This window comes from Mustela nigripes, chromosome 17 (genome assembly GCF_022355385.1).
Source record: "Mustela nigripes isolate SB6536 chromosome 17, MUSNIG.SB6536, whole genome shotgun sequence".
Classification (NCBI taxonomy): Eukaryota; Metazoa; Chordata; class Mammalia; order Carnivora; family Mustelidae; genus Mustela; species Mustela nigripes.
In genome coordinates this window covers 15,390,724-15,411,218 of record NC_081573.1, presented here as the reverse complement: position 1 = coordinate 15,411,218, position 20,495 = coordinate 15,390,724, and the positions used below count along the sequence as shown (strand labels likewise).

The following is a 20,495-nucleotide window of genomic DNA, read 5'->3' as shown; positions in this document are numbered from 1 at the left end:
TGCTTCCCCCTCTCCCTCTGCCTGCTGCTCTGCTTGCTTGTGCGCACGCACATGCTCTCTCTCTCTCTATCTATCTGTCAAATAAATAAATAAATAAAACCTTTAAAAAGGTATTTAGTTGAGAGAGAGTGAGAGCAGGACGAGGGACAGAGGGAAAGAGAGAATCTCGAGCAGACTCCACGCTGAGCAGGACATTTAGCTCAGTCTCACGACTCTGAAATCATGATCTGAACCACCCAGGGCTCCCGGTGACCTGTTACTGCCACCTTTTGTATTAAGTAAATTTATTTACTTAATAAATACTGTTTGGATTCATACTGTTTGGATTCCACTTTTTTTTTTTTAAGATTTTATTTATTTATTTGACAGAGGGAGAAGGAACACAAGTAAGCAGAGAGGCAGTCTGAGGGAGAGGGGGAAGCAGGCTCCCCACCAAGCAGGGAGCTTAATGCGAGACTCGATCTCAGGACCCCAGGATCATGACCTGAGCCAAAGGCAAATGCCCAACCGACTGAGCCACCCAGGCACCCCGGATTCCACTTTATTTTTTGACCATATTTTTTTAGCTATTATAATATGCATCTTGACATTGTAGTTTAGATCTAGTAAAATATAGAAACTTTTCTCCATGGGCACCTGGGAGGCTCAGTTGCTTAAGCATCCAGCTCTTGATTTCAGCTCAGGTCATAATCCCAAGGTCATGAGATCGAGCCCCACGTTAGGCTCCCTACTGAGCATGGAGCCTATTGGGTTTCTCTCTCTCCCTCTCCCTCTGCCCCCTCCCCACCTCTCAAGAAAATATATGTGATTTTTTTTTTAATTTTAAAGAAATAAACTTTTCTTCAGTGTAACCACATTCCATTTCCCATCCTTTGTGCTATTTTTGTCATTTTATTACATCCATGTATGTTATAAGCCCAACAAGAAAGTGCTGTTCTCCTTTTACGGTCTTACGTCTTTAAGGATATTAGAGAAGAAATAAGAAAACATGAATCTGCAGTCTTATTCTAACCCACAAATTCACCATCTTTAACCTTTCGTTTCTCTGTATGGATTCAGGTCACCATCTGGAGTCATTTTCTTCTTTCTTGTTCTTCTTTTTTTTTTTTTTTTTTTTTTTAAGATTTTATTTTTAGGGGCGCCTTGGTGGCTCAGTTGGTTAAGTGGCTGTGTTCAGTTCAGGTTATGAACCCAGGGTCCTGGCTCCCCGCTCATTGGGGAGTCTGCTTCTCCCTCTCCCACTGAGTCTCTCCTCCCTCTCATGCTCTCTCTTTAGCTTACTCTCTGTCTCTCCAGTAAATAAGTAAAAAAATTTTTTTTTATTTTTAAGTAATCTCTACCCCCAGTATGGGGCTTGAACCTGCAACCTGAGATCGAGGGTCTCATTCTCTGTGGACTGAGCCAGCCAAGCACACCTGGAGTCTTTCAGCCCAAGGACTTCTTTTATTAATTTACCAGGCAAATGAGCTGGCATCGATTTTTCTCTCTATCAGGGAATATTTTTATTTTGCCTTCATATGTGAAGGATAGTTTTGCTGGATAAAGAAATCTTGGCTGGTGGTTTCTTTCTTTCTGCACTTTGAAGATATTCCATACCTTGTTTCAAAGAAGTAGTCAGCAGTTAATTATATTGATATTTTGCTTTATGTGATGAATCTTTTTTCTCTTGAGATGTTCAAGGTTTTTATCTCACTAGGAGCTTTCTGGATTGGAATGTCTTTGTATTTACCATGCTTAGGGCTTGTGGGGCTTCTTAGGTGTGTAGGTGAATTTTTTTTCATCAAATGTGGGGAGTTTTCAGCGATTATTTCTTTAAATAATTCTTCTGCCCTTTTCTCCCCTCTTTCCAAAACTCTCGGTGCACACATGCCCATATGCTTGATTCTCTCCCGAAGATTTCGGTATGGTGGATATCCTTATGCATTGAGCTGGGCAGGAGGATGGCAGGAGCCCCAGCCAAAATGCCCCAGATTCCCTCACTTCTTATCTAATGTGCAACAGCTTTTCAAGCATAGAAGACTCTCAGATTATCATACGCTGTTGGTCCATTGCCAGAGTGCCAAAATGGTTATTTTGTCAGTCTTGTGCTTGGGGGGAGAGGATTTGCTGGTCTCCTCATTTGACTGGACCCCACCCTTTCATGTTGTTAAATTGACCTTCACAAAGCATTTATTGACTCAAACCCCAGAGGCATTAATTTTCTCAAATGCATCTGACTTGAAGTGGAATTGGAGTTTTATCTGAAAGTTTCAAATTTTATTAAATTTTATTTAAAAGTCACTTTGTGGGACACCTAGGTGGCTCAGTGGGTTAAAGCCTCTGCCTCCGGCTCAGGTCATGATCCCAGGGCCCTGGGATCGAGGCCTGCATCAGGCTCTCTGCTCAGCAGGGAGCCTGCTTCTTCCGCTCTCTCTCTGCCTGCCTCTCCACCTACTTGTGATCTGTCTGTCAAATAAATAAATAAAATAAAAATCACTTTGTCTCAGGGGAGTAAACAGCTGGGTCCCCAGCAGCTGGGTTCCAGTTAGCAGTGTGCCGTTCACTGTAGCACGAATGCCATGGGAATCCAGCATTGGGGATCGTGAGCTGTGGTTTTAGACTGGGTCAGCGGGAACGTTGTCTGATGTGTAGTAGGTACTCCAAAAAAATATTTGAATGAAAGAACTCCTTGGCAAGCGGTATTTTAGATTTAAAAAAAAAAGAGAGAGAGTTACAGAACAATATATTAATGTGATCCCAGTTAAACATACAGTTCTCCTTCTCCCCCCAAAAAAGTTCCTACTTCCCTGATCATAGTCACAGGTATATTTGTAATGCATAGGAAAAGGGAGAGAGAGAAAGGGAGAGGGCGTGCATGTGAGTGAGACAGCGAGCAAATTGTAGACCATGGATCTCTCTAGAGATGGACAGGGAGGACCCACACCTTCAGCTGTGCAGCTGTGCCCAGGAGACGGAATCTCAGGGTGCATCCACCCACAGGTGATTCCCACATGTGCTAGAGGGCATTTCTGAGGTGGGACTGGGGGCCTTGTGGGCGACTTCCCCTTCTCTCTGCTCAGGATTCCATACTGGAATTTTCTACAGCAGCAGTGTATTTGTATCTCTCTTGTGTGGAGGAACTTTGTTGTTTCCCAAGAGTAAATTTAAACCAATTGCTTTGGGGAAATGTGGAATGGATTATGTTTATTTCTCTTGTTTTTATTCTGCAGTGACATGAGCTCGCGGGCTGGCTACCCTGCTCAGGTTTACAAAACTGCCAGCACAGAGACTCCTCGGCCCTCACAGCTGACCCAGTCCAGCCCCTTCCAGCTCTCCGCCTCCGTCCCCAAGTCCTTCTTCTCCAAGCAGCCTGTACGCAATAAGCACCCCACGGGGTGGAAGAGGACAGACGAGCCCCCACCACGGCCGCTCCCCTTCACTGACCCAAAGAAGTAAGTCCTGGGACACCCAGCGAGGGGCTGCAGGGCCCAAGCCAGGCGTCTCTGGGTCAGGGGGGAAGAGGGCAACCCCTGCCTTGCTCCTTCGGCAGGGTGCCATGGGTATAGCTGTGGACAGAAACCCTTAGTTGGATATGGCCTTCAAGGAGCTGCTGAGCAGGAGACGGGATTTGGGGCAGGCAGAGCAGGATGGAGGCCCAGGAAGGAGAGGGGATGGCTTCAGGACAGATACACTTAAAGGGGAGCAGCCAGGGTTGGTTGGCAGACTGAATGCGGGCGGAGAGGAAGGGCGAGGTTGAAGAACATCCAGGTCCTGTAACTGGAAGGGCAGACTGGCCTTGAACTGAGATGAGGACTGAGTGAGGAGGAGGCTTCGTTGCGGGGAGCCCCCAAGTTCATTCCCAGTTTGGTTGCATTCGCGAGGCACAGAAGCTGTGAAGGAGGCAGTCGGGTCAGGAGTCTGGAGCTGAGGGGAAACGTCAGGCTGGCGAGGGCAGGTGGGGTGTCATCAGCACAGAGGCAGAGGCTGGAGGCACACCCACGGCCAGGAGTGCGGGGAGAGTGGAGGGGCCTATGCAGGTCGGGCAGAGGGAGCCCTCAGGGTCCAGAGTGTAACGCAGAGCCCGGGCAAGTGTGGCGTCCTGGGAGCCCAAGTTGATGGGCCATGAGCTGACATCACTCTGAGCCTCATGGAGGTCTGTCAAGGGTACAGGAGAGAAGGGTTGGGCAGAATAGGAGGAAACCGTGTGCTCAGCTTGTTTGAAGCATTTTGCTGTAAGGCAAAAGAGAGAGGAATATGCATTAGGGAAGAATTTCTGTTATAAGTTAGAAGAATGTGGTATCTCACATTTACTGAATATTCACTGTACACCAGTTCTGGTTCTCAGCTCCTGGTAGATGTGAATTAATTCCCCGAGTCCTCACAACAGCTCTGTGAGGTGGACCTGTTATTCACCCCCATTTTACCCATAAATCACATCAGCTGATAAGGAATAGAGCTGGTTCTGGGGGAGGAGGGATTCTGACCTCCTCCCTCCGGTTCTCTGTAACGTCTTTTAGTTACCGATGTGGTGAGCCGATCAGATGCATGGGTGACCCAGAGCTCAGAACGAGAAGGTTGGGGGAGATGTGGGTCCCTACAGATGTCAGCAGATGAGCCCAGAGAACTCACCAAGAATCCAGTTCATAGACGTCACTGCTGGTCCTGGGCTGTGAGCCTCTGCTCTCCTGATCAGAACCTCCTGCGGCTTCCCCCACTCCCAGGATGGATGACCCAGGCACACGGGTGGCACCAGGCAATAGAATGGCCTGTGCTCTGCCCGGACCCTGCGTGACTGGCCTCCTCTCCCCCTGCCCTCCCATATTCCCGCTCTGCCCCTCGCTGTCTCTACTCCATGCCCCCGGCCTCCGCTGTTCCTCCCACTTGCCAAGGCCAGGCCAAGCTCGGGGCCATTGTCGGGGTTCTCTCATGCCTGGAGTGTTCTTCCTCCGGGTCTTGCAGCCATTTCCGGGGAGGGCTTGTTACAATGCCACCTCCTCGGATGGGCCCTCCCGACTGCATGTATCCCCACCATCACCCTGTCACTTTTCTCTATTCCCCCTGGAAAGCAGGCACCACAGTCTTGGTCACAAGACGCTTGCAGGCTTCTGGTGCTCTGGGTCCTCCTTCGGTGAACGCATGGGCCACGCATCTCACTTTGATCTCACAGCAACCCCGTGAGATACTGCAAGGCCCCCAGTTTTTAGGGTGACCAGAGGGGCAGGCCCTGCGGACCCTGTTAGGCTCTTCCACGTGGTGGCTGTCCTTCCCCCTTGTGCACGCTAGGGCTGCCCTCACAAGTGCCGCAGATCCAATGCTCAACTCCTATAATGTATGGTGCCGCAGCTCTGGAGGCCAGACGTCCAAGGTCGTGGTGCTGGCGGGGTTGATTCCTTCTGAGGGCTATGAGGGAGATCTGTCTGCTCGCCCAGCGGTTGCTGATTTGCAGGCCAAGTATGGGATCCCTCAGCCTCTAGATGCATCTCCCCATTCTCTGCCTTCATCTTGACGTGGCGTCCTCCCTATGTACGTACCTCTGTGTTGATAACGCCCCTTTTTATTAGGACATCAGTCAGTGGATTAGGGTCCATCCTAACCATTTTGCTCTGGTTACCTCTATAAAGATCCTATTTCCAAATAAGGCCACTCAGATACTTGGGGTTCGTACTTCAGTATGTTTTTGGGAGGGACCCAAAGCACCAACTCTCAGGTCTTTTTTTTTTTTTAAGACTTTTTTATTATGTATATTTTTTTAATTAACATGTAATATATGTTTCAGGGATACAGATCTGTGATTCATCAGTCTTACACACTTCACAGTGCTCATCATAGCACATACCCTCCCCTATGTTCATCTCCCAGCCACCCCATCCTGCCCACCCCCCCTCCACTCCAGCAGCCCTCAATTTGTTTCCCAAGATTAAGAGTCTCTTATGGTTTGTCTCCCTCCCAATCCCATCCTGTTTCATTTTTTCCTTCCCTATCCCCCAAACCCCCACATTGCCTCTCACATTCCTCATATCAGGGAGGTCATATGATAATTGTCTTTCTCTGATTGACTTATTTCGCTCAGCATAATACCCTCTAGTTCCATCCACATCGTTGCAAATGGCAAGATTTCATTTCTTTTGATGGCTGCATAATACTCCATTGTGTATATATACCACATCTTTGTCCATTCATCTGTTGATGGACATCTAGGTTCTTTCCATGGTTTGGCTATTGTGGACATTGCTGCTATAAACATTGGGGTGCACCTGTCCCTTAGGATCACTACATTTTTATCTTTGGGGTAAATACCCAGTAGTGCAATTGCCAGGTCATAGGGTAGCTCTGTTTTCAACTTTTTGAGGAACCTCCATGCTTCTTTCCAGAGTTGCGTTCCCACCAACAGTGTAGGAGGGTTCCCCTCTCTCCTTATCCTTGCCAAAAATCTGTTATTTCCTGACTTATTAATTTTAGTCATTCTGAATGGTGTGAGGTGGTATCTCATTGCGGTTTTGATTTGTATTTCCCTGAAGCCTAGTGATGTGGAGCACTTTCTTGTTTGTCTGTTGGCCATCTGGATGTCTTCTTTGCGGAAATGTCTGTTCATGTCCTCTGCCCATTTCTTGATTGGATTATTTGTTTCTTAGTGTTGAGTTTGGTAAGTTCTTTATAGATTTTGGATACTAGCCTTTTATCTGATATGTCTTGCGAATATCTTCTCCCATTCTGTCAGTGGTCTTTTGGTTTTGTTGACTGTTTCCTTCGCTGTGCAAAAGATTTTGATCTTGATGAAGTTCCAGTAGTTCATTTTTGGCCTCGCTTCCCTTGCCTTTGGCTGTGTTTCTAAGAAGTTGCTGAGGCTGAGGTCGAAGAGGTTGCTGCCTGTGTTCTCCTCAAAGATTTGGTTGGATTCCTGTCTCACATTTAGGTCTTTCATCCATTTTGAGTCTATTTTTGTGTGTGGTGTAAGGAAATGGTTCAGTTTCATTCTTCTGCATGTGGCTGTCCAATTTCTCCAACACCATTTGTTGAAGAGACTATCTTTTTTCCATTGGACATTCTTTCCTGCTTTGTCAAAGATTAGTTGATCATAGAGTTGAGGGTCCATTTCTGAGTTCTTTATTCTGTTCCACTGATTATGTGTCTGTTTTTGTGCCAGTACCATACTGTCTTGATGATGATAGCATTGTAATAGAGCTTGAAGTCTGGAATGGTGATACCACCAGCTTTGGTTTTCTTTTTCAACATTCCTTTGGCTATTTGCATCTTTTCTGGTTCCATGTAAATTTTAGGATTATTTGTTCCATTTCTGTGAAGAAAGTTGATGGTGGGGCACCTGGGTGGCTCACTGGGTTAGGCCTCTGCCTTTGGCTAAGGTCACGATCTCAGAGTCCTGGGATCGAACCCCGGATTGGGCTCTCTGCTCAGCGGGGAGGCTGCTTCCCCCTCTCTCTGCCTGCCTCTCTGCCTACTTGTGATCTCTGTCAAATAAATAAATAAAATCTTTTTTTAAAAAAAAAAGAAAAAAGTTGATGGTATTTTGATAGGGATTGCGCTGAATGTGTAGATTACTCTAGGTAGCAGCATAGACATTTTCACAATATTTGTTCTCCCAGTCCATGAGCATGGAAAATTTTATCACTTCTTTGTGTCTTCCTCCATTTCTTTCATGAGTACTTTGTAGTTTTCTGAGTACAGATTCTTTGCCTCTTTGGTTAGGTTTATTCCTAGGTATCTTACGGTTTTGGGTGTGGTTATAAATGGGATCAACTCCTCAATTTCTCTTTATTCTGTCTTGTTGGTGGTTTATAGAAATGGAACTGCTTTCTATGCGTTGATTTTACATCCTGGCACTTTACTGAATTCCTATATGAGTTCTAGCAGTTTTGGAGTGGAGTCTTTTGGGTTCCACATAAAGTATCATATCATCTGCAAAGAGTGAGACTTTGACTTCTTTATCCATTCGGTTGCCTTTTATTTCCTTTTGTTGTCTAATGGCTGAGGCTAGGACTTCTAGTACTATGTTGAATAGCAGTAGTGATAGTGGACAGCCCTGCTGTGTTCCTGACCTTAAGGGAAAAGCTCTGTTTTCCCCCATTGAAAATTATATTCGCTATGGGATTTTCATAGATGGCTTTTTTGATATTGAGATATGTACCCTTTATCCCTACACTGTGAAGAGTTTTAATCAAGAAAGGATGTTGTGCTTTGTCAAATGCTTTTTCTGCATCTATTGAGAAGTCTTGCATTTCTTCACCCCATCAGTGAAGCCACAGGAAAAGAAATCAAGGAATCCATCCCATTTACAATTGCACCAAAACTCATAAGATGCCTAGAAATAAACCTGACTAGAGAGGTAAAAGATCTGTACTCTGAAACTGTAAAATAGTGAAGGAAATTGAGGAAGACACAAAGAAATGGAAAAACATTCATAAAATGAGTTTGGAAGTTTTCATTCCCTTTCTATTTTTTAGAACAGTTTCAGAAGAATAGGTGTTAATTCTTCTTTAAATGTTTGGCAGAATTCCCCTGGGATGCCGTCTAGCCCTGGGCTCTTGTTTTTTGGGAGATTTTTGATGACTGCTTCAATCTCCTTGCTGGTTATGGGTCTGTTCAGGTTTTTTATTTCTTTATCGTTCAGTTTTGGTAGTTTATAGTCTCTAGGAATGCATCCATTTCTTCCAGATTGTCTAATTTGTTGTCGTTTAGTTGCTCATAATATGTCCTTATAATTGTTTGTATTTTTCCATGTTGGTTGTGCTCTCTCCTCTTTATTTTATTTATTTGGGTCCTTTCTCTTTTTTTGAGAAGTCTGGCCAGGGGTTTTTATCTGTTCTACTGTTCTTTTAGTTTTTATTTCCTTGATTTCTGCTCTGATCTTTGTTATTTCTCTTCTGCTGCTGGCTGTAGGCTTTATTTGCTGTTCTTCCTCTAGCTCCTTTAGGTGTAGGTTTAGGTTGTGTACTTGAGACCTTTTTTGTTTCTTGAGAAAGGTTTGTATTGCTATAATACTTTCCTCTTAGGGCCACCTTTGCTGTGTCCCAAAGATTTTGAACAATTATGTTTTCATTTTCATGAATTTTTTCAACTCTTCTTTAATTTACTGGTTGACCCATTCATTCTTTAGTAGGATGCTCTTTAGCCTCCATGTATTTGAGTGCCTTCCTACTTTCCTCTTGTGATTGAGTTTGAGTTTCAAAGCATTGTGGTTTGAAAATATGCAGGGAATGATCCCAGTCTTTTGGTACCAGGTGAGACCTGATTTGTGACCCAGGTTGTGATCTGTTCTGGGACTGTTCCATGTGCAATAGAGAAGAATGTGTATTCTGTTGCTTTGGGATGAAGTGTTCTGAATATATCTGTGAAATCCATCTGGTGTACTGTGTCATTTAAAGTCTTTGTTTCCTTGTTGACATCTTCTTAGATGATCTGTCCATTTCAGTGAAGGGGGTGTTAAAGTCCCCTACTGTTATTGTATTATTGTCGATGTTTTTCTTTGATTTTGTCATTAATTTTCTTGTATAATTGACTGCTCCCATGTTAGGAGCATAAATATTGTTAGGTAACAATTGTTAGATCTTCTTGTTGGACAGACCCTGTAAGTATGATATAGTGTCCTTCCTCATCTCTTATTACAGTCTTTGGTTTAAAATCCAATTTTTCTGATATAAGGATTACTACCCCAGCTTTCTTTTGATGCCTATTAGCATGGTAAATAGTTTTCTACCATTTTACTTTAAGTCTGGAGGTGTCTTTGGGTCTAAAGTGAGTCTCTTGCAGACAGCATATTGATGGGTCTTGTGTTTTTCTCCAATCTGATACCCTGTGTCTTTTGATTGGGACATTTATCCATTTACATTCAGGGTAACTATTGAAAGATATGAATTTTTTTTAAGATTTTATTTATTTATTTGACAGAAATCACAAGTAGGCAGAGAGGCAGAGAGAGGCACAGAGAGAGGTAGAGGCAGGCTCCCTGCCGAGCAGAGAGCCCATTGCAGGGCTTGATCCCATCATGACCTGAGCTAAAGGCAGAGGCTTAACCCACTGAGCCACCCAGGTGCCCCAAAATATATGAATTTATATCTCTTTATAGATGTTTATGTTTGTATGTTTTAAAGATTTTATTTATTGGAGAGAGAGAGATCATGAGCAGGGGGAGAGAATGAGAAGCAAACTCCTTGCTGAGCAGGGAGCCCAGACGTGAGGCTCAGTGCCAGGATCCTGGGATCATGACCTGAGCCAAAGGCAGACATTTAACTGCCTGAGCCATCCAGGCACCCTTAGATGTGTATGTTTGTATGTTTGTAAACTAAATATATAAAATATATCAATATATAAATATATGAAATATTTGGGACAGCACATAAAGTATTTTCATGGCTTCTTATAATGATAATTTAGTTATAGGTACATTTTTTTTTTAAAGATTGTATTTTTAAGTAATCTCTGCTCCCAATGTGGGGATCGAGCTCACAGCCCCAAGATCAAGAATCACACCTCCTCTGACTGAGCCAGCCAGGCGTTTCATATAGATACATTTTTAAAATCACATGTGGAAGATAATATGTTAATTTAGAACCGCTTTTGTCCACATACTTCCATTTCATAAAGCTGTCTTATTCAGACACTCTCTGAGCATTTTGGAGATAGTGTCTTTTTCATTGTTAAAGATCTGTCTGAGTCACCTAACCTAGTTTTCCAGAAAACATCATCTTCAAACTAAATTATTTGAGGTTAAACGTACTTTTTTTACCCCCGTGTATGAAGCTGTCACTGACATTTTATCCCAAGGCACAGGGACTCGTTTGCATAACTTATTTACCTACGTATGTGAGTACCTACTTTACCAAGTACTGTCATAAGCCCTTCACCTACATTGACTCATTTAATTCTCCCTGTAGAACAAGGAGATGCAAGTACTTTGCTTCCCATTTTCCAGATAAGAACTACTGAAGTCCAGAATGGTTACATCACTTGCCCAGTTAATAATTGCGAATACTATGCTTGTTGGTTTTGTGATTTGTCCCCATAAGCTCACCACATGTTACGAGCTTATCCCCTGCCCCACCAGGAGTAATTCCAAAATCTGTCTACTTCCTTTGCTTCCCTTGCGGTTGATTTCAGTCAGGGACCTCTAACACACCCTGCAGAGAAATGCAAATGGCCTCATCCAGCACAGAGGTGCTCCCTTTCCGCCACGCTGCTGAACTGGGGCTGGACAGACCTGGCCCCTTGATCCTCTGGCGACCCCACTAGAGGGATCTTGTTCTTACCCCCATTTCCAGATGAGGAGACCAAGACACAGTTAGAAGTACATAGCCAGGTCTGCAGCCAGAAGTGGCGGAGCTCGGATTCATAGCCAGTGAGGTAACTAACAGAGCATCTCGTCATATGAAAGACCCAAGGAGGACTCCTACCCAGGGCCGTGACTCCTCTTTCCTCAGGACGATTTCATGCAGGGGACAGTCTTCTCTGTATTTGGGCACATGCACTAGCTGACCAAACGACAGAATAATCCAGGTGAAGGACAGAGAATCTGTGCTCTGTCTCCCAGATCCGGCCCTTCTCCTGCAGGCCTTGGTCAACACCAGGGGAGGGACAGGCCAGCACCTCTGCCACACGGTCCCATTTTGGCCACTTTGTCCCTGGGCTCAGTAATTCGTTGGCTTGCCTTCTCCGAGCCATTAAAAGGGCAGAACAGCATGAGGGTCAGGATGCTTACCCCCACCTTAGGCGTAGCCCCTCAGCTTCCTGCTCTGTAACCTGGGATGCCAGTCTTCCCTAGCTCCAGGGTTCTGAGGCTTGGTGAGTTCCTCCATTTGAGCCCCCAGCACTGTGCTGGAGCTGCACGTGGCTCAGCAGGTGAGGGTGTGACGGGGCCCACAGGTTTCCCTTCTGACGGGAGGGGCCTGGCTGGAGCCTGGCAGGCTGGGAGGTGGAGCCGGCAGCCCTCAGCCCTCCTGGGCACCACCTTCTCAACAGGCTAGTCTGGCCCAGACTGCAGGGCTGGAGAAGCCCCTGTGGGCTGGTGGCCCTTGGGCCACCCTGAGAAGCCTACTTTTATCCAGTGCCACTGCAGGGGTGAAGTGAAATCACATGTGTGAAGGCCGCCTGGGGCCCAGGAGTGACTGAGCACTGGGGACGTGAGCTTTGTCACTGCTGTTACTACATCTGCACGGCAGAGTGGTCCCTGACTTATACCACCTGGGTTCACATCCCAGCTCTCCCGGCACCGTGTGTCAGAACCTCTCAGCATTGCCAGCCCTCACCTGTGGGGTGAGATGATGGTAGAACCAGCCTCTCCCAGCCACCACGAGGAAGCAGTGCAGCCGCACACGACACACCAGCCCCACGTCCCCGGGAGCCCCGGCTACCAGAAACCACACGCAGCCAGCCCCTCTTTCATTAGGGTTGAATCTTGGGGTGGCTCTGAGCATCTGGCATGTGTGGATTCTGAGTTCTCTCCGCTCACCATGCCTCAGTTTCCCAGCCTCAAGAGGGGAAGACAGGAGCACCTATGTCCCAGAAGTGACGGGAGGATTTCAATGAGTCATAGGGAAGTACCAGTCACTGTTGGCGGGACTGACAGGCACAGGCGTCTTATGGTTGACACCTGGCATTCTGGCTCCTTCCTTCCTCAGATTTAGGTCCAGCTCCATGCAGCTGCAGAAGGAATCGGGGAAGGCCTCTCCCCAACATCCCCACCCCATAGCAAGGCAGCATCCCCCCTGCTATGCATCCTCGCCAGCCACGTTGGCACAGCCCCTGGCCCAGACAGGCCGACAGTGGTGCTAATTAGCTTAATTAACTTGGCCCCGAGGGAGCCACCCCAATTGGAGGCCACAGCTCAGAGTCAGCTGGGAACAGGCCCAGCCAAGTCAGAGCTATTGGTCACCGTCCACCTCTGGCCCCCCTGTCATAGGAAAAAGGAGTCGCTGTTGTCTGGGACCTTACCGCAGAGAGCCGCCTTTGTGAGTTGTCTGCCTTTGTTTTCTACTGTCAGTGGTGTAATTCCACAACATGGCCAAGTCCAAGTTCAGGCAACGCAGGCAAATCAGAGATGATGTCTGGTGCTGTCAGGCAGAACCCAGAGAGAAGGCACATCCTTCCGGGTATTCTCTTCATTTGTATTGTAAAAGGTAAACCGTGCCCAGGATGAAAACCAAGCTAGTACCAGGGGTACATGGCACAGGCCCAGCCTCTCTCCCTTCCCTGGCCCCCAGCCAGCCGGCCCCCCCTCCCCAGATGCAACCATGGCCTTCGTTTCTTCTGCGTCTATCCCAAAGTGTTCCAACCATGACAGGCCGGTGGGACCCCATGTTCTTCCTCCCTCACGCCCCTTCCGTTGGCCAGCATGGCTCCCCGTCTCTACACATCTGCCTTTTCCACTTGCTCTTTCTTCTTTGTATTTCCGGGGCGATTCTGTATTAGCACAGAGAAGGTGATCTCATCCTTTCGAACCGTCAGTGAGCAGTCTAGTTTGTCCTCAGGGGTCATCAAGTTTTCACAATCATGGGGACATGAGATCTAGGGGAAAAAGGAAACAGATCAGAATGTACAAGCCCAGTCTGGCTGGTTTTGTTAATCTGGAGTTAATGCTGTTTTAAATGATTGCTTAGAATTTGCCATTTGGAAACTACATCAGGAAATTTTTCCAGAAGAAAGAGAGCAAGAGAGAGTTTAAAAAGAGAAAGAAGTGGCAATAATAATCAATTTGATGCTCCAAACTGAATTCCAGCAGACTCTTCTCCTGTAGACCAGCCCATGGTGCCCCAAGGGAGGAGTGAGGCCTGCGGTGGCGGAGATGTGTGCGGGCTTGAGGGTTGGGGCAGGATGTCTCCTGGCGAGCCAGCCTTCCTGCCAGAGAATCCCGAATGCCCCGTCAGAGTGCTAGAGGTCCTAGGAGCTGGCAACGTTAGCACATGAAAACAAATTAAACAGAGCAGGGAAGAAATACCTGTGTTCTTTTGGCTTAACTTTTTAAATATTTCTGTACTTTTTTTCTTTTATAAAAGTCATTGAAGCTTCTTGTAAAAGAAAGGGAGAGAGATGCCTGGCTGGCTCAGTCAGAGGAACAGGAGACTCTTGATCTCAGGGTTGTGAGTTTAAGTCCCACATGGGGTGTAGAGATTACTTAAACAAGTGTTTTTTGGGGGTTTGTTTGTTTGTTTTTATTTTTTTTTTAATATTTTATTTATTTATTTGACAGTGAGAGATCACAAGTAGGCAGAGAGGCGGGCAGAGAGAGAGGAAGGGAAGCAGGCTACCTGCTGAGCAGAAAGCCCGATGTGGGGCTTGATCCCAGGACCCTGAGATCATGACCTGAACCGAAGGCAGCGGCTTAACCCACTGAGCCACCCAGGCGCCCCTGTTTGTTTGTTTTTTAAAAAAGGAGAGAGAAGGGTGCCTGGGTGGCTTAGTGGGTTAAGCCTCTGCCTTTGGCTCTGGTCATGATCTCAGGGTCCTGGGATCGAGCCCCGCATCGGGCTCTCTGCTCAGTGGGGAGCCTGCTTCCCCCTCTCTCTCTGCCTGCCTCTCCACCTACTTGTGATCTGTCTCTCTCTGCATCAAATAAATGAATAAAATCTTAAAAAAAAAAAAAAAAAAAAGGAAGTTTGAAAGGAAGGAGGTAGGTAGGTAGGGAAGTGGGTTGGTTGGTTAGCCGGGAGGAAGGAAGGTTGGCTCCCTGTGATTGGCGTTGAGCAGCTATTTCTGAGGGCCTGCAGTATGTAAGGCCCCTCTCCCAACATAGAACAGAAGGCTACAGATGAAGTGGGAGTGGGACCACAAACACACTAGCACCTGGGACAAACCTCCAGGAGTTGAACACAGTGAAGCAGCACACAGGAGTGTGTGATCAAGCACGCCTGGGCCGGGAGGGGACACCAGAATGTTGAGTGGGTAGGAGAGGCCTCTGCTGAGGAGGCAACATTTGAGATAAGCTGAATAGATGAGAAGCTGCCATTCATGGGGAATGCTGGGGAGGGCAACTCTCAAGGCAGTTAGAATAGCCAGTGCAAAGGCCCTGGGGCAGGACCATGCCTGGCATGCTAAAGGAACATTGGGAGGCCTGTGTGGGAGGAGAGACGAGGGCAGAGGCAGGATGGGGCAGATTATCAAGGATTTCATGGGTTGTGATGAGGCACATTTTTAGAAAATGAATCCCCCAAATACCCATCTTTGGGAACCGAGAGTTTGGTAAATTTTAATATATCAAGCTAAGCTATGTGTAAGCTTTGTTTGCTAAAAAAGCTTTCACGCTGTACATACCACTTCTTTATTCCTCTGACGGATCTGGGAGAACCTCTGTCTGTGTCACGTGCCTCCGCTCCACTTCTCTTTAATAGCTAGATGCCCTGATTCCATGGGGCCCCACCCTTCCCCTGCGGGCCAGGTCTGTGTTTGCTTGATGGACAGCACCCCATTGAGGGTCCCCGTATACTTGGCATGCATAGGTTCACACTGGCCTTTCTGAAGGACACACCCCAGCAGTAGAGCCCCGAGGGCCGAGAGTGTGCACATTTGAAGCCCCTCCCAGAATGCCATCCTCATAAACAGTGTCCCTTTCTTGCCATAGACAGGCTGAAGTCCCAGCCTGCTCCCTCTCCAGGGGAGGTGGGCACAACACGGGACATGCCCTATACTGAGTCACATGCTCCACCAGATCCCCCCGCAGGGGATTCTGGGAAACTATGAAATCCCTTTGGAAGGAGGAGGGCTGAGCCCCCTTCCAGCTCCCAGAGGAGGAACCACGTACTCGTTGGGGTGTATGCTCGTTCTCTGCTTCTCTGCATATTTCTCTCTTTGGGCTCTAAAGCTTTTCATTTCACCCAGAGAACACACTTCAGAGAACACTGGGATGGAACCAGAATTACCCTAGACCTGGAATTCTAATTTAGGGAGGAATACGACCTGATGGGGAGAAACTTGCCACCCTCTCTTCCTTCTTTTGTTAAAACCCCAAGGTGGCAGCTGAGAAAATGAGAAAAATGCAAACTTCAAAACGCTCAGGAGCCCTAGACATCCTCTTTCTTCCTGGGTCCAAAGACTCTTTCATTCTTGAGTTACAAAATGATAAATTTCAGGGGTCACCTTTTTTTAAAAAACCAGTTTTTAAAATGACTATTGTTCTGGCAAGTGATTATGTGTGTGGTAAAATAAATTGAGACAGTTCAGATGGGTATCACATGAGAAGGGACAGCCCCATTTTTCCACCTCCTAGAAAGACTCCTGGCCTCCCAGGGGTCATGTACCATTGTTCATACTTTCCCCCAGAACTTTTTCTCTGCATTTAAAAGAGTATTACTAAACCAAATGCAGTTATGCTCCCCACACAGTATATGTCTTTTTTTTTTTTTAAGATTTTCTTTATTATTGGGGAGCTGGGGGTAGAGGGAGAGGGAGAGAGAATCCTCAAGCTTGACTCTGCACTGTGAAGTCCAACACAGGGCTCGATCCCACGACCTGGAGGTCGTGATCTGAGCCGAAGTCAGGAGTCAGAAACTTAACCGAATGAGCCACCCAGGCACGCCCATTTTTGTGCCACGTCTGTGATACAGACGGCGGTCAAGTTAAGCGGTGATACCTGTGGGCTCTGTAGCCTGGTAACCTCGGTTGGAATCCCAGCTCCTCCACTCGCACAGGCTGTGTGACCTTGGACGCCTCCTGTACAATTATTTAGTCTCCTTGCACCTCAGTCTCCTGCCTGTAAAGCGGGTGATCGTGATTGATCACGGCTGGTGTGCAGATAGAATTGAACAAGTTCACAAACACGGAGCCCTCGAGTCAGTGGACAGGGTCTGGTACACAATGAGGGCTGTCAGCTCTCATTATTTCTCTCCTGGGACACTTGAGGTCTGGGACCCAGTCTTCACCAGGGAAGTAAGGCCTGAGCCGGAAAGGAGAAGGAGGCCTCAGGGGAGGTCCCAGGAGAGGGCCAGCTGAGGGGTGTGCGGCCTGGGGCCAGTCTCGGGTCAGCAGCTACAAGAGCAACCCCCTCTCCCAAGTGTTCACTGTCAGGTGCCAGCCGGGCCATTAGCAGCAGTCCCACAGGGCTGCAAGGTCAGCACGTTCTCCAGAGGGTCCGAGAGATGGGGCCACCTGTCTGCGGTCCCACAGCAGCAACTGTTCACCTCCGTGGCTCCTGCATTTAACCCTAGGCTGTGCCTCAGTGACTTTTAGATGGCAGAATATTCTGGAAGGCCTTATGGGGTTGCCTTTGGGTGCTGAAGAAAATAGTGATCCGAGTGCCCCAGGCTCACAGACCAGCTTCTGGAATGGGAGCCCCAGGGGTGGTGACAGTGAGGGGGCTCCAGGGCCCTGGCTGGGGTTCAGGTGCCTCATCCATGGATCCTCCTGGCCACCCCAAGATTCATGAACCCTCTTTCCCCACATAACAGAGGAGGAAACCCAAGTTACGGACATCGGACAAGAGACCCTGGAGCACTCGGCCAGAGGTCTGCTGTCCGTGGCCCTGCATTCGCCTGTGGGACCCTGACCCCCAGGAGACTGTCCCTCTGGGCAATCTCCTGAGACCCCATCCCTCTCCTGCGGTTGGAAGGCTTGGTCTGGGCCACCCTCGTCCCACCTGAACAACTGCAAGAACTTTCTCACAGTCTCTCTCCCCACATGCTTGGCCCTACTTCCATAAGGGTCACTATTCTGTCCGGCCACCAGAGCGATACTTATACAACACAAGTCAGGACCTCACTCACCAGCTCAGAATCTCAGAGGCTGCCTTCCCGGAGGCAGTCCCACATCTTCTCGTGGCTCACCCCGACCCCCAGACCTTGCCTTGCACCAGTCATCCCCTCCCTGTCCTCACTCACCACCAACCCACAGGCCTGTTCCTCCCCTCATTCACCAGGCGTGACCCCCTCCCAGCCCAGCCCCTGCTTCCCTCCAAGTGCAGTGCTCTTCCACCCTGTGGGCTCCCTCCATTCTCACCCCCTCAGAAGAGCCACACTCCATCCCCGCTGATCCCTCCCCATTTACCTGGCTTTATCTTTCTTCAGAACTCCTCTTTCTGCCTCACTTTATGGGATCTGTCTTCCTGTTCATCTGTTCCTCGTGGGTCTCAGTAACTGGAGGTCAGCTCCGTCTTCCCTGCTGTGTGTCCCCCGCCTGGAACAGGCAGGCTCCCAGGAAATCTTGTGGGATGAGTGAGTGGACAGAATAAATGTGAACCCTCTTCTGGCTCACTCCCAGCTGGTGAAGAGGAGAAGGCTGCGGCCCCTTCCCCAGGGAGCAGTCGGCCTTCTTGGGTCAAGACTGCTTTGAGAAGCAGCACGAGCCTCCCTGAAACCCCTCTGACTCCGATCCTCTCGCTCCAGGCAGGTGGACACTAATACGAAAAATGTCTTCGGACAGCCACGGTTGAGGGCATCCCTCCGAGACCTCCGCTCCCCGCGGAAGAACTACAAATCCACCATTGAGGACGACCTGAAGAAACTCATCATCATGGACAACCTGGCACCCGAGCAGGAGAGAGATGCGGGGGTACGTACGCTCCCCGCCGCGTGCGTGCTCGCACACAGAATCGGGCGGGGGCAGGTGGTCATGGGAGGGCAAGGGAGGAGGACAGCACTGCCTGTGGCTTCATAGCCTGGAGTCAGGTCGTCATGGGGGTCAGAGACCAGATCCCAGGGGCCCAAATCCCAGGCACTTGGGGGATTCCTTCCGTTGCTGGGGTAGCTCACGTGACTGGAAAGTGATGCTCTTATTGGCTCTCGTGTCCCTGTCCCGGATCCCAGGGTGGAAGCAACTTCCAGCCACCCAAACTGCGTGGACCAAGAGTGGGGGAGGGGTTCCCAGGGGGGAAATTCAGTCTCTTGTTCCCCAAAAGTAGGGGAACCATCAGGCTCCCATAGTCCCTCAACACTGTGCTTCTCTTCCTTCTTGTCCCGGCCTGCTCCAGCTTGGCTGCGCTCTTATGGGACCGACCTGTCCCCAGTGGCCCCTGCCAGTGACTGGGACTTAGTCCAGCTTAGGTCACCCCGCCTTCCCTAACCCCTGGAGCGGGGAGAGGCATCCCCAGTGGAAACTTGAGGTGCTTTGAGCAGAAAGAGAGAGAGATGCTGGTTGGGTAAAATGCCTGGGTGTCCGGGACATGGTGGCGCCTGTGAGGACAGGGACCGGGAGGCAGGCCAGAACCATGCCGTGTGACTGTCCCTATCTCACCAACAGTCACCACAGAAGAGCCTGCAGCGGACCTTGTCCGATGAGAGCCTGTGCAGCGGGCGGCGGGAGCCAAGCTTTGCCAGCCCTGCCGGCCTGGAGCCGGGCCTGCCCAGCGATGTGCTCTTCACCAGCACCTGCGCCTTCCCCTCCAGCACGCTGCCTGCCCGCCGCCAGCACCAGCACCCCCACCCGCCTGGCGGCGGCAGCCCTAGCACCATCCCTGCCACGGGCAACGGCTTCCCGGAGAAGAAATGTGAGCCCAGCTGCACTGGGGCCGGCGGGTGGGGGGCTTCGCCAGCGTTGGGAAGTGGGGGATGGTCTGCACTAGACCTTGTCAGCCTAGGTGGGGAGCTGGGGTGCACGGGAGCTTCGGGGGGTACTGGTGGTGTCACCTACAGAAAAGGGAGTTGTTAGCCGAGCATCGGGGGGTTTCCTGGGGGCCACCTAGCCAGACTCCCCAGAGATGAGAGTCATCTGAGGCTGAGAGGGGGGTGGTCAGCCCCTGCAGCTGTAGACAGGAGGACCCTGAGAGTCGGGCTTCCCCTTCGCTGCTCCCCCAGCTCCCTGTTCCAACACCAAGCAGATGGTTCCATAAATGTTTATTTACTTACCTGATTCCCCCCAAGTCTGCCAGCTCTTGGAGGAAGGAGGTGTAAGGGTGTGACTCATCCGTCCTTTTATTCACCCAGCGACTGTTTACCTAGTATCCCCCACGAAGGGGGCACAGTGCACACAGGCCCCGTCAAAGTCTGCGCACCGACTGGGGGTGGGCCCTGCCTTTGCCCCCACCCCCATCCCTATTCACTACCCCAAAGGCTCCAAAACTGAGAGACGATGCAGAAGTCTGGGCCAGGCTCATCGAGCAGCAAAACCCAACCCAGATGGCCATGGACTGTTTGTTCGTCTCTACCCGACATGGTGCAAGGGATCGTGACTTCATTGCAGGTCCCTGGCATGAGGGCAGGGTGCTGCCTGGCCTTTCGAGGGGCCAGTCTGTAATAGCACCTGCACAGCGTCCTCCAATGCAGACAGATCTCCACTTCAGAGATGTGTCTGCCTAGGGATTCTGGCTGAGGCCCGTGTCCGGTATCATGGAGGTGGAGCCGCCTCTGAGCCTGCTCCCGCTCCACCCCCATCTCAGCTCAAGACATACCTACCCCTCACCGTGCTAAACCAAGACGCAGACGCCTTCATACGCAGGAGGCACGTGCGTAGTGCAATCCCTGATATGTGCAGTAAGCCCTGGACAGTCCTGGTTATCTGGTATCTTGTCATATTCTTGCATCTGAAGCAAGCATTTTAACCCTACCGCAAGTCACACCTGCATCTTGGGAATGGCAACTAGGGTT

The 20,495-nt window shown here is 49.1% G+C and overlaps 1 protein-coding gene across 4 annotated transcripts in view; it reads left to right on the top strand.

Moving 5' to 3' along the window:
* Positions 1-20,495, top strand: part of SIPA1L3 (signal induced proliferation associated 1 like 3) — a 233,800-nt gene that overhangs the window by 201,584 nt on the left and 11,721 nt on the right. For all 4 annotated transcript variants that reach the window (XM_059382994.1, XM_059382995.1, XM_059382998.1 and 1 more), the window contains 3 exons: positions 3,210-3,431; positions 18,300-18,465; positions 19,153-19,399. In XM_059382994.1, the coding sequence (XP_059238977.1) occupies positions 3,210-3,431; positions 18,300-18,465; positions 19,153-19,399 (635 nt within the window). The remainder of the gene's footprint in view (positions 1-3,209; positions 3,432-18,299; positions 18,466-19,152; positions 19,400-20,495) is intronic.